The 18,495-nt window shown below is 38.6% G+C and overlaps 1 protein-coding gene across 3 annotated transcripts in view; it reads left to right on the top strand.

Annotated features, from left to right (window-relative positions):
- LOC126190189 (glutathione S-transferase theta-1-like) overlaps window positions 1-16,574 on the top strand; it is a 112,151-nt gene extending 95,577 nt beyond the window's left edge. For all 3 annotated transcript variants that reach the window (XM_049931004.1, XM_049931005.1, XM_049931001.1), the window contains exons 6-7: window positions 13,785-13,965; window positions 16,075-16,574. In XM_049931004.1, the coding sequence (XP_049786961.1) occupies window positions 13,785-13,965; window positions 16,075-16,238 (345 nt within the window). In that variant the 3' untranslated portion in view covers window positions 16,239-16,574. The remainder of the gene's footprint in view (window positions 1-13,784; window positions 13,966-16,074) is intronic.
- The last annotated feature ends 1,921 nt before the right edge of the window (window positions 16,575-18,495 follow it).

Raw genomic sequence — 18,495 nt, 5'->3', positions numbered from 1 at the left:
TAAAGCTGATGTATGTTTATTTGCTGTGCATAACATTTTTCAAGTGGTATGCGTAATGTGAATATTTGGTCAGTTATTGACCTATTTCCTCTAAAACCACTCTGATAGTCTCAAATTCTTTCTACCACATAGGGAGTAAGCACTTTTGGAGAGCACTTTATATGTAGTATTTAGCAGGAAGATTCCTCAATAGTTCTGTCAGTTTAATTTATGTCCTTTTTTATGTATGGGTCGCATAATAGCTGTTTTCCACTCCATTGGCACACTTTCCTCCTGCCAGACGCTTGGTATTACTGTGTTTATTGCTTTCCTCACTGTTTCCCCACGATATTTGAGAAGTTTTGCCTGGACCTGATCTTCTCCAGGTGCCTTATTGTGTTTTAAGGTCTTAATGCCTTGCATCACTTCCTCCAGTGTGGGTCCTGGCACTAAGACCTATGGTCCATAAGAAGTTATTTCCAACAGTTCTTGTTCTAATCCTTCTACTTCTAGGTTCAATAACTCTTGGAAGTATTCCACCCATCTGTCAAGTATTTTATTACTCTCCCTTATGAAAGCCCCTTCTTTATTTGTACATACATTTGTTCTGTCTTAAACTCTGGCCATTCCTTCTTTAATCTTTTGGTACATTTCATGTACTTGCTTCTCTTTCCTAGCTGTTCAATTTCTTTCATTTTTTTTCTTTTCCAGTGCTCTTTCCTTCTGTCTGCAAACTGTCTTAGATATAGAGCACTTCTCATTATATTCATTCATATTTGCTCTAGTTCTTCTCAGAAATAATTTCATTTGTGCTATGTTATGGTCCTCAATTCTTCTCATACAGTCTCCATCAAACCAATCTGCCTTCCTTTGAGCCCATATATTTCCCAGAACCTCTCCAGCTGCCTCAAGGATTGCAGCCTTACATCATTTCCACATTATTTCTATATCTTCATGTGATGTATTAGTATCGTTCTTAATCCCCTCTTCTATTTTTGTCTGATATGCTCTCCATACTTCTTCTAACTTCAGTTTCTTAATGTCAAAACTCTTTTGTTTGTGACCTTTTTGTTTACTCAATAATGATACCCTTTCCTGTGCTTAATTCTCACTATATGATGGTCTGGACTGCAGTCAGCACCACATTGGCTACTAACATCCGTTATGGCTGATCCATGCCTCTGATCATTAAATATATGGTCTATCTGATTTCTAGTTTGTCTATCAGTTGACATTCATGTTCCTTTGTGTGGGAAACATGTACTGCTGACACTCATGTTTTTACTTGTAGCAAAATCTATAATCATAATTTCATTGTCATTTGATATTTCATTTCTTCCTATAGTTGGCTGATAAGCCTTTTCTTTTTCTGCTTTTGTGTTCAAGTCTCCTATTAAGATCTTAACATTATGTTTGGGAGCCTGATCATACAACTGCTCTACCTTGCTATAAAACGCATCCTTCTGTAGTTGATCTGCCTCCTCTGTTGATGCATGTACATTTATAATTATTATGTTGAAAAATTTTCCCCTTAATCTTAACATGGACATCCGTTCATTGATTGGTTCAAAGCATATCACAGCATGTTTCAGTTCTTTAGTGACCACAAAACCTTTTCCAAAGGTATTTGTCCTCCCGCCACTATAGAAGATAGTGAAATTTCTCAAGACCATTATGTCACATCCCTTCCACCTAATTTCCTGGAGAGCCAATAGTTGTATACTGTAGTTGCTGACTTGCATTAGCAGCTGGCATTGGGCTCCAGCTTGGTATAGACTCCGCACAGTCAGTGTTCCTGTGTACATATCTCTTATACTTTTTTTGTTTGCTGGGATCATCATCAAAATATCTGTCCAGGTTATTCCTTTGTTAGCATTTGCAACAAATGTTTTTTACAGGGAAAATTGTTAATATTTTGCCCAACCATTTGAGGGGTTGCCCCTTACAGCTTGCTGGGTAACCGTCTCCGTTTTCAGGGGAGCATTCTTAGCGTCTGTAGATCCCTCTACTGACTGCAAGGCAGCAGTTGATGGTTGGGGGCTCCTCTGCCTTTCTCCCAAGCCATTGGCCCTCATACCTGCTGGTTTTGGTCTTCCCCAGGTATTTTATTTCCCTGGTACCCTCCCTATCTGGAGAACTTTCCCCTATCCGCCACTTGGGGAGGTGCCTGATGGGGAATCAGCAACCCCACATGAGCAAGGTAGGGCTTAGCAAGCACAAAGACGAGCAATAGAAACTCTCACCATGTGCAAGTGGGCATTTCCTTGTTGAAATGCAAGCCGAGGGGGGCTTGCCACAAAGGACAACAATACAGGTTGTAGACTTTTCTCGGCATACTAATGTGGTCTAAGGTTGCTGCAGATGACAATAAAAGGGATCCTGCTATGAAAAGAAACAGCACCCCAGACCATCACTCCTGGTTGTTGGGCAGTATGGCAGGAGACAGTCAGGTTGGTATCCTACCACCATCTGGGACATCTCCAGTCAAGTCTCAGCTGGTCACCAAAGGTCAGTTAAAAGTGGGACTCATCACTGAAGACAATTCTACTCCAGTGAATGTGATACTAACCCGACTGTTGCTCACCATATGGCCCAACAACAGGAAGTGATGATCAGAAGTGCATTTCTTTTCATAGCAGCTTTTCCGCCACACACCATCAGGTGGCTTGCAGAGTATGGATGTAGATGTAGATGTAGACCACCTTATTTGTCTCTGCAGCATCTTTACAACACAGTGGTATGCTGACGATATTCTATGACCTGTATTGTTGCCCTTCATGGCAAGCCATCCTGGGCTTACATTATAACAAGATAATACCCACCTGCACATTGTAAGAGTTTCTACTGCTTATCTTTGTGCTTGAAAAACCCCATATTGGCCAGATCTCTCCCCAGTTGAGAACATTAGGAGGATTATGGGTAGGGCCCTCAAACCATCTCAGGATTTTGACTCTCTAACATGGCAACTGGACATAATTTGGCATGATATTCCTCAGTAGGACCTTCAACAACTCAATCAGAGAATCCTAAGCCAAATAATTGCATATATAAGCACCAGAGATGGAGCAACGTGTTACTGACTTACTCAATTTGTGAAGCTTTTCCTCTGGAATAAATCATCCAGTTTTTTCTGAAATTGTAATCATTTGTCTGCCTGTACATTATAATGCACTCCCTTACTTACAGTCAATATATTATGAATCACAATTATTATGTTGTGATTACTATCTCCTAGTTTAAACAATGTTAAAGTAAGAGCAAATAAACAGTACTGAAAAACAGTACTTATCTCGCAAAGTTGGTCTCAGTGTCAGGGCTAGTTCCTTTGTTCCTCTGTAACCTATTGTAAAGATTTTGTTCAGGGTTGCTTAAATGACAAGCTGCTGGAACATTATGTTGCTTTTAACCACTTTCTTCTTTTATTCACATGTTCTTGAAACACAATTTACCATCACATATTTGACACTTTCCAGATATATGTTGTGCAACTTGCTTGAACCATACAAAGAATGTGTGTGTGTGTGTGTGTGTGTGTGTGTGTGTGTGTGTGTGTGTGTGAGTGAGTGAGTGAGTGAGTGTGTGAATCGTTCTTCAGATTTTTTCTGAAAGTACGAGGGTTGCACGGAAAGTAATGCACCACATTTTTTTCCTCAGCTGAAAACAATGCTGCGAATGTGAAATGTTAGGTATGTATTATTTGAAGCCTCCTGAGTGAGTGTGCCAAGTTTCTGTCACTTATGATAGGTAGCGTGGCTGCAAGACAGTTTCAAAATGGTGTATGTAGGTGATGTAAGTTAGAAGCAACATGCCGTCATTGATTTCTCACAGCAGAGAAAGAAACTGTGGGGAATATTCACAAACGCTTGTGCAAAGTCTATGAAGCATCTGCTGTCTATAGAAGTACAGTTAGTCACTGGGCACGGAGGGTGAGGTCATCAGAAGGCGGTTCGGCAGAGCTCCACAATTTGCAACAGTCAAGGAGACCATCCACGGCTGTCACACCTGACACATCTGACCTAGCCCCCTCAGCCTTCCACTTATTTGGGCCATTAAAGGATGCCATTTGTGGAAGACATTTTGAGGATGATTTGGAAGTGATTCACACAGTGAAGTGCTGGCCCTGCCACCAGGACAAGGATTAGTACTGACAGGGCATACATGCCCTTGTTTCATGCTGGAGGAAGGCCATCAAACGGGATGGATATTACGTGGAAAAATAGGGTGTGTTGATAAAACACCATTTTTTCGTGTGTTTAATTCTCATTATGATCATAAAGAATTGTTGAAGAAAAAATGTGGTGCATTACTTTCTGGGCATCCCTCGTAGTTATTAAAACAAAGATTTACAGCTTAAATGGCCAATAACAGAAGTTGCAAATTTTGACAGTACTAAAAATAGTACTTCCCTGTTGTTTTATAAAATTGATTTCATTATTGACAGAAAATTATAAATGAAGATAGAAATTTTATTTATGTGAAAACTGAATCTTAACAGTATTATATTTACTGTGAATTTGGTTTTTGGTCGTGTAAGTTGACAGTTTTGATTACTACTTCTTGGGGCACGAGATCACTATTACAAAATAGATTGATGCGAATATTAAAAATATGTTGTCATAAAAATAGTTTTTTTGTGAATCGGATATATTCATAAATATCTACAGGTGACACATATATAATTGAAGTAAGAAAATTAACCCAAGTCTAGCCAAAATCTGTATGGGATCGAACATTTTGGTTAACATGTAAAAGTTCTGAGGAGGCTAGCTTCTTTACAAGATGTACATCATATCTACTGATTTCCATCACATCTGAATAATTCCTTTGTGGTGCATAATTTTTTTTTTCCTTAGAGTATACAAAAGCTCACTCCCTAGGATTCTTTTGTATGCTGATATGATGTTGATACAAGAAGACAAATAAGAAATTCAAGAGACCTTAGAGCAGTGGAGAGTGTTGTTAGAGAGTGCCAGTATCAATGTCAGTTGAACTAAAACATAATTCATGCTGTACAACTTTGAAACCACTAGACCCAGACTACTTGACAACAATGTCCTACTAGACAGAACAAAATTACCAGAGATTAGCAGATGTCTGGGGTCAGTCATCAGATGACAGAGCTAGAGATGCAGGTATTACGTGTCAGATGACCACATCTTGGAATAAATGGTACATGCCTGCGAGAGTCTCATGATGCATAAAAATATTTATTCAAACAGAAGGCAAACTATACAAAACTGTCATTAGACCATCAATGATCTGTATCAAGACAGTATAAGCTGCGAAGAACACACACAGGCAAAAGCTGCATCTGTGGAGATGCATATGTTGTGATAGTCATGTGGAGTCACCCTGAAGTATAAGGTCCATAATGTATGCATGAAGTCTCATTTGAAAATGGCACCTTTTACAAGTAAAATAGTGGAATCTAGACAGATTTTATGGTCCTATCTTACACAGACCAGATGACTGTGCATGAAGAAAAACCTTTCATTTGCTATAGGCAAATGGACAAGAGAGGAAGATGGACTTGTTTGAGCAACATGTATCCTATTGAAGCAAATGGACCCTCTGGATTAGGGAAGCTGACTATATATAATGGTTGTGTGTGAGGACAAGGAAGAAGAAGGAGAAGAAGGTTTGCATACATGTCAACATCAGTGCAGTTGCTTCTTTTTCAGATGGAGAGTGGACACTGTCTGAAATAGTTTTAAAATAATATACAGATGACTACTGATTGGTTGAAACATCTCTATTGCTAGGGTCTTCATGGAGATGATTTTCTATTTCCTTTCTTTGACCTGCATGACATATGCCAAAATAAAAGAAAGACAAAGGTTAAACTAGTACTGACACACAGCTAATTTCTCTAGAATAATACCAAGGGTTGTTGAGTTAAATATTTCCATATAAGAAAACTGTCATCAATAATAGTGCCATGTGCCATCACACCATGAGACATTGCAGAGAACTTTAAGATTTAATCAGCACATAACTACATTGTGTATGCAGTCACCTCTCTTCCCTTTGCTGGTATTAGTAGTATAAAAATTGCTTGGACCATTAGATTTAAACTTGTTGCCCTCTCTATCATGCACTAGGCAAACAGAACTAGTGCATTGCTGATAGTTCTTTGTTTATATCATATCATACTTATATTCATTCTTTCACTTTGCGTTTTTATCTGGGCTGTTTTTTCTGCACTTCACAGAAAGTAATATAAGTGTGTGTATGTAACTTATGTTTTGGCAGTTTGTCTTCAAATCCTGATGTTTACTTACAAACAAATAGGAAATCACAATGAAATTTTTATGTATCCCTCCCTATGCTTAGTGAACCCTTTTAATTTGATATATGATTATTATGCAATGAACATCTCATCGAGAATAGTTATACTTACATAAAGTAATAAGAGTAATCATGTAAATATTAGAAATTTGGGATTTATTTTGTAAACCATGGGCAAAACGTGGCCACTGGTCCTGGCACAGTTTGATTGCTTTATTGTCTGGAGATTATTAATTGATCTCATAGTGGCTTCATCGTATGAAGCCTTAGTTAGTAGTTGTTATTTGCACTAAGTAAACATTTTCCAAGCATTTATCTGTTTTGATATTTTATACTTGGAACAACAGTTATTAAAATTTAATAAACATATATAGCATTTACAGTGCATACGCTAAAAAGTTACAAATGATACAGCATCTGTTTCACCAGGTCCTACTCAGCTCAGTGAGATACCTTTCTACGTGTCGGCATTCACATCTTACAATCTTCGTTTGAATTAAACACAGACTGTGCACTCCAAAAGCTCCTATGTTCACATTTAACACCAACACCACCTCCACTTCAGCAACTGCCTCCTGAATTGCACTGTAAGAAATCTTTCTCCAACATACTTTACAGCAGTTGGTATCCTGCACAGGCATCCACAGAAATTTTTCCAAGATGAGGTTGTGACATTGTGAAGTGAATTCCTCATCAGATGACATGTCGATATGCATGAGCAGTGTGACAACAGAACGACAGCTTCCACCAACGTGGTGGTTGCTTACTTACAAGAGGTGAGTCAGAGCATGCTGGATGGTGAGCAGCTTGCCAGCAGCTACATGTTCTTGGGAAGACGGTGCTTTATGTCAACCCGGCAGATGGGCTGTCTTTGTCTGAGGGTGGGAAAAACCTAGCCATTGTGAACCATGCGAGCTGTCTAAGCAGCATAGGATGGCAGCTCTCAGACAGACTGTAAAATTGGTATTGAGGCATTTTGTGTTGTTCACACTAGTTGTGAAATTTCATAAAGGAATAAAAATACTGAGTAAGTAAAAATGACAAATTAAAGATAAAGTTGAGATGAAATTATTGGCTATCAGAGTTCTAGTATAGTCAGTGGTTCCTGAGCTACAGCTAGTGAAAAATACAATACATTGAAATTAATAAACTCAGTGATATGGCACTTAGTGAGATGTATATAGAGAGATCTCAGTGAGAACTATCTACAGATAGACTTACTTGTATTATTTAGATGTTTGTTTAGCAGTGGGAGGCTGTCACTAATTACCATACCTTGAAATTAATCAACTCCTTTAATAAAATGGATATGACACTCATGAAGTTCTCAACAGATAGATCTTGGTGAGAGCTATTTACAAATATATTCACTTTCATTATTCACAAGTCTAATTATCTGACAGGAGACCATCACTAGTACCATATTTAATTACTTTTGAGAAGCAACATAATTATCAGAACATTAGACATAGCAGCATGCACCAATATTAAGGCCTAGTGAACAGATTAATATATAAATGTCTATGGTTTTATGTAAATTAAGGTTAGAATTATATGATGTGTATTATCAATAGGACAAATTATATGAGAACCAGAAATACAATATCAGTTCTCAGTCCATAATTGTAAGGAGGGTGATTTTTCCCTTAGGGAGGTTGCCCTACTTATTGTTTCAGCATAAAATCAAGATGTATTTTGACTTCTCAAAGATTTATATGGTGTTAGTTAGTCAGTTAAGCTCGAGAGGTCTTATGATTCACCGCATTCTGCACATTTCTTAGGATAATGAAACAACTGACTGAACTTTTTCAGTTGTGTTGACCACCCCACTTAAAAATCTGCCCTGCTTCATAGTTATTCAGCGATATTTACAGGTGTTTTCAGTGAACAGTATTTCCATGAGCAGAATGCAATGCTTCACAGTGAGAGCTAACATCCCATGGGCACATGCGGTTCCTCTTCGTCAAAATGTCTTGGCTCAAACTCTTTTAGGGGATGAACCGCACATGTTGCGTTACATGCCCTAAATTAGACACTTGACCTTTGGTTAAATTTTCTGGCTGCTGGCAAGTTTACGAAATACAAAGTTAATATAACATATAGTAAGAGTAATAACAATATCAGGAACTAAATTAACAACCCATAAATGATATAAAATTTTAAATTTTCCTGGCGAATCATCTGTTTTGAGGAGAAAACACTTGAATCAGCGTCTGTAAACCAACTGTTTTTGGGAGATACGTCGATGACACTTTCATAGTGTGGCCCCACGGAGAAGAAAAGTTAATGGAGTTTTTTCATCATCTCAACTCCATCCATGAGAATATTCGATTTACTATGGAACTAGAGAAAGATGGTTGCCTTCCATTCCTGGATGTTTTGGTTAAATGGAAGAGTGACGGCACTGTGGGACATTCTGTCTATCGTAAGCCCACTCACATTGATTTGTATTTGCATTCTTCAAGTTGCCATCCCCCATCACAGACCAAGACTGTACTTAAAACCCTTGTACACAGGGCACACACGGTGTCAGATGCAGAGAATTTGCCTAAGGAACTGGCACATTTGAGGACAATGTTCAGAGACAATGGGTACTCGACCCGCCAAATTAACAGGGCCTTCTCAACTAGAGCCAGGAACCGGGAAATGGATAAAGAGGCGAATGCGCCAGCCAAGTCCCTAGCTTTTCTTCCCTTTATCGGAAATAGCTCCTTCAAGATAGCAAGGATTCTTAATAATTTTCATGTGAAAGTGGTTTTTCGTCTGCCATTTAAGATTTCGGATTTGCTGGGATCGTTGAAGGAGGATTTGTTACTGCAGAAGGCGGGAATTTACAAAATACCGTGTCAATGTGGTATGGCCTATATAGGACAGACAACGCGTACAGTGGAAAAGCATTGTACAGAACATCAACGTTCCACTCGCCTACTGCAACTCAGTAAGTCAGCAGTTGCGGAACATGGTATTTGTAACAGACATTCAATGGAGTACGGCAAAACTTCGATTTTGGCCACTGCAACAACTTTTTGGGACTCCATTATCAAAGAATCAGCTGAAATACACATTGCAGGAAATCTAATGAACCGTGACAGTGGTTACCAATTGAATAATGCATGGAATACCGCCATCTCCGAAATTTGCTTGAGACGAAGACGCCAGAAGACTTCAATAGCTGCGGCCAGTGACAATACCGACAGCAGATGACCTATTGTAGTTCCACCAGTAAGGGCGCTGCCGCTGGGAGGTGTGGCCCTTCTGTCTCCGCGACTGCAACACATGTGTGGCAGTACTATCAGTGCACTATGTAAGCTGGAGCAGAGAATGTCTTCATCGGTCCTCGTTCAGCTCACCTGAAGATGGCTGGCAGTTGTCCAGCCGAAATATCATGCAATGAAGTTTAAGACGACTGGTTGCAAGCCCGAAATCTTTTTGAACAACCCATAAATGATGTAGGCCATGCAGTTGTGATTTGGTTAGAAAAATGTTTATTCTGAAATCAAACTAATAGCAAAAGTGGTCGTATTTAGAGTTACTGTTACACTTGAGCGCATATCCATTTGATACAATTAGATCATTCACAATCTCATCACAAAACACAAGTCCAGCACTCCACCTACTTGACTACATGAAAAGTTGGAATTCACATCAGGCACGTGGCTGCTCACCACTCAGAGACTAAGTTCCATGATACCACACAACGCAAAATTTTCTAAGTTGTTCCACTTCCTAGCTACCTAAAGACCAACCGGCTGCTTTCATGTCTTCACCAGCATTGTCCACTTTGGTGTCTCCAGCCTCACTGCCCCTCTGCCCGTCTCCGGCCGTGTTTCTCGTGTGCCAAATACCCTCGCTCAACTGATTAGGGCAGTTCCCTTTCCTGAACTGTTCATCTGATTGGCTACAGCTGATTCTACATTATTTTACATTTTAACATATGTAAATAATCAAAGCTTGACCACTTTCGCGTTCTAAATAAAGTAACAATAATACCCATTACATAATAGATGTTAAATTCATTTACATAAAACCAATACAGTTTCCTTCTTAACTTTGAATGTCATGGCCAGTAGCCTTGCACCAATGTGCTTGCTGATAAATAAAGAACAAAAGTAACTATTATGTACTAAACTTTACAATAAATATTCTATTACCTAATGATTGAATAAGGTGGCATGCTGCCATCGTTCAATGTGTTTTGTGTGGAGGAAATGATGATCTGATGCTTAAGTGAAAATACTGATAATTTAAATTTACTGCATCTTTTAAACAAATAAAATTACAGAGTTGATATTTACAACATTTGTCATTTTAATGCTGTGCTTCTGTATGAAATGTCAATCGTTAAGATCGACCAAAGCATTCAGATTTTAGCATTCAGCTCTTTGTTAAAAAACTTGTTAACTTCACTTTAACAGTAAATTCTAAACTGTTATAGATGTGATCAATATTCAAGTTTTATTGGGATCACCATGAAATTTTATGGAGGATGACAGATTAAAATTACTGTGGCTTGATTCCTCGCACCACTACAGAATTAAATAGTTTTCATACATTTTTCCCTTTATGGCTGATCGTAGGTCCACCATATTTAACACTGCTACGTCTCCTTGGCCACAAAAGCCTTCTACTGGATTTCCCTATGACGTAGGTTTTCGTCTGTCTCACTTGCACACTACAGCACTTAGGCCTCAATAGACAATAGACGCCTGTGAGTTTCTACATCTTGTGGTGAATCTGTGCCCTTGTGGTACGCAGTCCTGGTCAACAGAGTTCATTTCACAATTCCTGTAGGCTGACTCTTTCGGCCGTATATTTAAATGAGAGTGCAGTGCTCATTAACTCACAACAGAAACCTGTTTGACACAGATTACCCAAAAACATTAATCAGTTATATGTGCAATACATTCCACCCTCAACATTAATAAAGTAAACCACATTTTATTTGAAAACTCAAGGAAAGAGCTGAAATGTTACAAGGCAAGATTCTAAAGTTGCCTTTTTTTTTTAATAACTCATTTGGAAATTGATTAAGATGGACCTACAGTCACTGACAGCAGTAATTCCAGTTGTGTTCAAAACTGATTGTCATTGAAACTCAGCAAGGTCTCAACAGAGAGGTCTCGATGAGAGTTATCTGCAAATATATTCACTTACATTATTCACAGGTCTGTTTAACTGAGAGGAAGCCATTGCTAGTACCATATTTGATTTCTCTTGAGGAGCTACATAATTATCAGAATGTTACACATAACAGCATGCACCAGCATTAAGACCTAGTGATCAGAGTAACATATAAATGTCCATGGTTTTATGTAAATTAAGATTAGAATTATATAATGCTCCTCTGACCCTGTCAGGTAGGATCTATGCCATTTTTGATATAACTGATTCGGCTTCTTGGAAGATGTGCCATGCAATAAGAACTAAGTTTGACAGGAGGTGCACATAATTTACATTATCTCAAAAGGCAAATAGTGATCTGTTCATAATATTTTTGAAGGTAAGTGCATTGGACAATAAGCTTGATGATTTCCAGGAGGCATCAGACTCCATGCTGAACATGAGCCTGTCAAAACAAGGCAGCCACTTCCTGCCATTCTGTCACATTGTCACGTCAACCCGTCTTACTGCACTGATTCCATATAACTGACATGTGTATATAGACAGCACGATTGCCGTGACTCACATCTGAGGTGAAGGGTCATATAACCACATGGTACCAGTTCTGTAATATCTACAGTGCCCCAAAGAAACCAGTGAGCCCTTTTAAGGCGATGACTAATATGATATCTTTTCCAGTGATCTTACATTACTTTGATACTTAAAAGGTGAGCATATTTCATTTGCATATGCAAAAAAATTGTGTGTGTTATCAGTATGATTTCTGAGTTAACGATCTGTAAGTCCATCCTCATATGATTAAATCCATTGTAGCAAACAAATTAGAAAATCGTGGTGCATATCAACAAAAATAATTATATAAACTTAAAAAAACTACGTACTTAGTTTTGATATCAAAGCAATTTGTTTCCTTACAGAAGTTCATATATTATGTGGTGGTGGTGGTGGTTAGTGTTTAATGTCCCGTCGACAACGAGGTCATTAGAGACGGAGCGCAAGCTCGGGTGAGGGAAGGATTGGAAAGGAAATCGGCCGTGCCCTTTCAAAGGAACCATCCCGGCATTTGCCTGAAACGATTTAGGGAAATCACGGAAAACCTAAATCAGGATGGCCGGAGACGGGATTGAACCGTCGTCCTCCCGAATGCTAGTCCAGTGTGCTAACCACTGCGCCACCTCGCTCGGTCATATATTATGTTAATGAGTGTATTACATATTTGCATTTCTTCTATATCTTAATTTCAGTAAACTAACTTAAATGCAACAAATGTGTTTTGTAAGCTACTTCTTGGGTTGTTTGTGTTTAGTGTAATCCAGGCATGCATTAAAGCAGATGCATGTGAGAAACTCCCAAAAACTTCTCTCACTCTGACCTGTGGAAATGATTAACAGCATATGACTGTTCTAAGATGTTCATTTTCTTCCAGATTTGACATGTTGTAGAATTTGTTATTTTCTGACAGACTGTGTAGTAATCAGTAGGAATTGACAAGGTGCTGACTTCTGGAAATGACAATTTATGTTCATGAAATATAACTTGTTTCCTTCTCTTCTGATGTAGATAACAGTATTTTCTCTTTTCATTGAAGCATTGATGTTTATGGATGAACACAAGTAAAGTATACCATGCCCTTTGAGTCTGCTACATTCATTCTACCATGTTTAATTTAATTGAATGTAGTCTCAGCAGGCTGCCACAAGTCTTGTTTGTGTATCGGCAAAAGGTAAAGTATTGCTGTTACCATATTGAGCAGCAAGGAGCACGGATATTGGCACAATAATTGGGAATGGATGTGAGCCAGGTGTTCTACAGTCATGATAACATTGTGCTTATCAAGGAGAAGAGGGGTGGGCACAAAAGTGGTAACAGCATCTGGCAACACTGTTGGCCTGATCCTTTTTCTGCAGCAGTGATAAAGACAGGTATGAGGAGGTTAACTAGAAAGGTTGAGCTAACATGAAGACTGCCACTGTACTAAGGAAATGATTTCATTTTCTGTGAACAGTTTGACACCCAAATGCGAATTCTACCTTGATCGCTAGTTTCATAGTATTTTGCATGATACTTGACAGTGCTAAATCTACATCCTACCCTGCTCCTTGAAAATTTTTATGGTATCCTGCAAATTATCACATTTTAGGGCAACAATGTGTGGAGAAACAAATTTTAACAAGAAATTACCACACCAGTCAAAAATGAATTGTTGGAAAAACTGTGTATAAGTAGATATGTCTTGCAGTTTTGCTATACTGAAGATTCTCTTGTTGCCAAAAGCAGTGCTTTTGAAAAGCTAGCATATTGTGTCTTAGATACCTAACTTCTTGTATATGTGCATCTGTATATGTCTCTTAATACCTATCTTTAAACTATACTAAATGAATTTTTTTCCTCAACAGTTTATGCTTCCAGGAATCAAAGGAACGCCGCCTAATCCTGAAACAGTGGCTAGGCGAGAACGAAAAATGGTAGAAACTTTGAATGAAGTAGAAGGGATCTGGCTGAACAACAAGCCATATTTGGCTGGAGACAAAATCAGTATTGCTGATCTACTTGGAGCATGTGAGATTGAGCAAACTAGTGAGTATTACCTTGTGGAACACCAATAGTGAAGACTGGACGTTTAGTTAAAAGAATGTTTAATGGTTGAAAATGAGTAGTTATAAGAAAGGGGATGAAAAAGAGATCTCTGTCACTCACTCCTACTCTACAGGGATCAAGAGGGCTCAGCCAATTGGGGGAAATCTGATGCTCTCTTCTGTAAACACTCGCTACAGATAATGCATCCTCTTCCATTACTCTCTTTTATTGTTGTTTCCTGAAAATGAATCCTGTGTGTCACACTGCAGTTATTGAAGATTTTCTACCACGAATTGCATATATTTTTCTTTGTTTCTGTTTCAGTTCGTAACTAATGAATGTTTCTTAAGATTTCGTGGGTAAGTTATGAAGTAATACACTCTAAGAAGGGGAAAAGAGAGTGAGGGGGGAAGGAGGGGGGAGGAAGAGAGGGAGAGGGAGGTACTCCACGAAAAAATTATTCAAATGAGACAGAAATCGATAGGTGTGATGTAAATGTACAAACAAACAAATGGTTACAATTTCAGAAAAAGTGGATAATTTATTCAAGAGAAAGAGCTTCACAAACTGAGCAAGTCAATAATGTATTGATCCACCTCTGGCCCTATGCAAGCAGTTATTCAACTTTGCATTGGTTGACAGAGTTGTTGGCTGCCCCCGTGAGGGATATCATGCCAAATTATGTCCAATTGCCATTTTAGATCATCAAAATCCTGAGCTTGTTGGAGGGACCTGTCCATAATGCTCTGAACATTCTCAACTGGGCAGAGCCCCAGTGACCATGCTGACCAAGGTAGGGTTTGGCAATCACGAAACCAAGCAGTAGAAACTCTCACAGTGTGCAAATCAGCATTATCTCCCTGGAAATTAAGCCTAGGATGACTTACCATGAAGGGCAACAAAATGCAGTGTAGAATATGTCTGTGCTGTAAGGATGCCGCAGATGACAACCAAAGGGGTCCCGCTATTAATAGAAATGGCAGCCCGGACCATCACTCCTGGTTGTCAGGCCGTATGGTGGACAACAGTCATATTGGTATCCCACTGCTATCCAAGATGCCTCTAGACATGTCTTTGCTGGTTATCTGGGTTTATTTTGAAGCAGGACTCATCACTGAAGACAAATCTACTCAAGTCAACTAGATTCCAGGCTGAGAACATGTCTGTAGATGCACCGGATAGGGGAGGGATACCAACCTTACTGTTGCTTGCCATACAGTACAACAGCCAGGAGTGATTGTCTGGGGTGTCATTTCTTTTCATAGCAGGACCCCCGTGATTATCTGCAACACCCTCACAGTACAGCGGAACACTGATGATATTCCACAATTTGTTTTGTTGCCCTTCATGGCAACCCATCCTGGGCTTACATTTCAGCAAGATAATGCCCACCTGCACATGGTGAGAGTTTCTACTTCTTGCCTTAGTGCCTCCCAAACTCTATGTTGGCCAACAGCGTTTCCAGATTTCTCCCCAATTGGGAATGTTTGGAGCATTATGGGCAGGGCCTTCCAGACAACTCAGAATTTTGACAATCTAATGTGCCAATTGGACAGAATATGGCAAAATACACCTCAGGAGCATATCCAACAACTCTGTCAATCAATATCAAACTGAGTAACTGCTTGCATAAGGATGAGAGGTTTATGAACATGCTATTGACTTGCTCCCTCTCTTGAATAAATCATCAATTTTTTCTGAAATTGTAATCATTTGTTTGCCTGTACATGCACATCACATCTACCAATTTCCGTCTGATTTGGATAATTCCTTTGTGATGTGTCTTTTTTTGTGAATAATTTCAAATGAAGTGAAATAGATATAAAGGGTTGTACCCAGTAGCATGCAAAATAACAGCAGGTATAAGTTTCACAAATAAACACTTCATTTGGAGAAGAGAGGAAGATGTGTAGAGTTGTTATACCTCTTAAGTGACAAGGTCTATGCTGCTTCTCATGATTAATTTCTGTGTTACACATTACTTGTAATGCAACTCCTCAACATTAAAGCTGTATTTAATACAAATTATAATAGTAGCATACTAAAGAGATACATTTTCTAATTCAATGTGGGCAGATTGTGGTAGCTTTTTAATAACTATGTTTCCAGGAATGGCAGGCTACAATCCTTGTGAGGGGCGTCCAAAACTTGCTGCCTGGTTAGAGCGAGTTCGTCGTGACACACTTCCGCATTATGACTCAGTTCATGCAATAGTTAGAAAGGTAACAGAGAAGTATGGAGGTGTGGCACCTGCTTCCTTCTCAAAGCTGTGATGTTGAGTAACAAATTCTAGCATTGAAAAATAATGGTACATGGATTTATTTTTATCTTTAGACTGAATAGCGTTTCGGTTATTGAGCACTGTATGTAACAACAGACTACTTAAAGTATTCAAAAATTATATGGGTTGTTATGCCACAATAAAAAAGTTTATTGGCTTATTATAATGTTACACTAGGTTGTAGGGCCTTGTTTATAAGAATATGTAGTTGATTCCATAGGTGCTAACATCTGTGGAGTTGATGTTTGTACTATTTTTGTAATTATAAATACCTAAACAGAAAATATACTCAGTTGAAGCATAACTTTGTATCAGTGAAATAAAGTTTTATGCAATACTTCTGCAATATTGTACTGTGTGTTCCTTTGCACTGTGTACATTGTTTTCAGAAGATAGAACAGTTTTTCAATTGCACTCCTGAGGCACTTCTTCCCTTTCTTATAAAGCATTAAGGCAAAATGGTCTGTTTGTTTTTCAGTTGAGGGAATATCACTACTGAAAGGGCAATCTTGGGCAGCTACATTGGCTGACCTAAGGTCACTGGAAAACATAAATCAAATGGATTGTGTAGCAAAGGGACTTGGCCCTCACATTATGAATAGTTTCATTTCTGTCATTCCTTTCTTAGGGTGAATTAGTTTTGTTTGTAGGAATTGAGGGTATCAGGCTCAGTTCGAAGCAAAGTTCCACCACAAACAAAAATCCTTGGAGATTGTTCATACTGAATGTTGGAAACTGAAAGACTGCAATTAAATGGTGGAAACTGAGGTATGTTCAAAAACGTGCGGACAGTTATTATCAAACAAATAATCATTTGGTACTTCTTTTCACATTTATTTTTCTTGGAACCATGAGCATGAGATTGTTGTGGTGTTCACATTACTGTTTTAATTTGTAAGGAATTATGTAAAAATAATCTTTCATCCAACACTGATAACATACAGAGGAGGTGTGTTTTCACATTCAGTATAGTATACTGGAACATACTGATAAAGGCACCCTGTTACTACTTTGTTGATATGACTTGAGACATGATAACTCTGTGTTTCACCAGAGGTATAACTCAGAGACAGAAATAGGAGCTGGAGTTACTTTCTATAATATTTTCTTTTCATAATAACAATCAATGCTGCTCTGCAGCAGCACAGATGGATTCAATCAGGTGGGCTATGAATATCTTGGGTATGTATTATCAGTCAAAACGAGAAAGCTCCAGCACCTAAATAGTTACATTGACACTGAACTAGTTGCAAAGTGTCCCAAGTGAATTCTGAACATGTTAAATTCCAAGTACCATGTGAACTATGATACGTGTGTGGTACCCTCACCTTGTAGCATGTTATCTTCCAGAAGTGAGCTTCATTTTTTACTTATTCCCATTTACCCATTGCACCAGCAAAAGTGAGAGAATCTTATTACCATACCTTCAGGTTGTCAAAGAACTGTTTTGGCATTTTTTGCTGAGGAACTGTGTCATACATGTCGCCCCATATGCAAGTATATATGTTATACACTGCCTATGAGATATTTTGTCTGTTCTGAGGGCTCAGAGCATGCCAGGCTGCTTTGTGAATGTTAACACCTCATTGGTGGAGTCTGGTGGATCAGGTTGGTGCTTGCGTCTCTATTGTGTGCAGCTCTATGGACTGAAGATTGCTGTTGCTACTGCTGAGGAAGGATGCAAGTCTCACTGAGTGATGAGGGAGCCATTTACACTTACAGTTAAGTTCCATGAGCGTTTATGCAGAACTATTTAAGGTAACCTTGTCATATTCCATTCAGGTCTGGAGTGAGGAAAATTTGTCTTCATGCCTCCATCATTCCCTAATCCCATCTGTTACATTAAAAATAATTTGTCCGTTTTGGGTGCAACAACTGTAAAACATTAAGGAGAAACCATAGAACAGCTGGAAGAAATTGTTTATTTTATTTTTTATTTATTATTTTTTTAAATTTTATTTTATTCTAGAGTGGAACTGATATTGGAGGTATGTCCATTATCAAGTGGCAAGCAGGTAACCATTAATGTAGACAATGCATGTATGAGGGTTGCCCAGAAAGTAATGCACCACACTTTATTTCTCAGCTGAAAACAATGCCAGAAATGCAGAAACATTATGTATGTATTATTTGAAGTCTCCTGAGTGAGAGCGCCAAGTTTCCAACACTTCTGACAGTGTAACTGCAGGACAGTTTCAAAATGGCATCTGTAGGTAATATACATCACAAGCAATGCACTGTCATTGAAT

Source organism: Schistocerca cancellata, chromosome 1, assembly GCF_023864275.1.
Source record: "Schistocerca cancellata isolate TAMUIC-IGC-003103 chromosome 1, iqSchCanc2.1, whole genome shotgun sequence".
In the NCBI taxonomy this organism is placed as follows: domain Eukaryota; kingdom Metazoa; phylum Arthropoda; class Insecta; order Orthoptera; family Acrididae; genus Schistocerca; species Schistocerca cancellata.
Note: the sequence above shows the minus strand (reverse complement) of the source record. Positions and strands in the feature narration are given on the sequence as shown.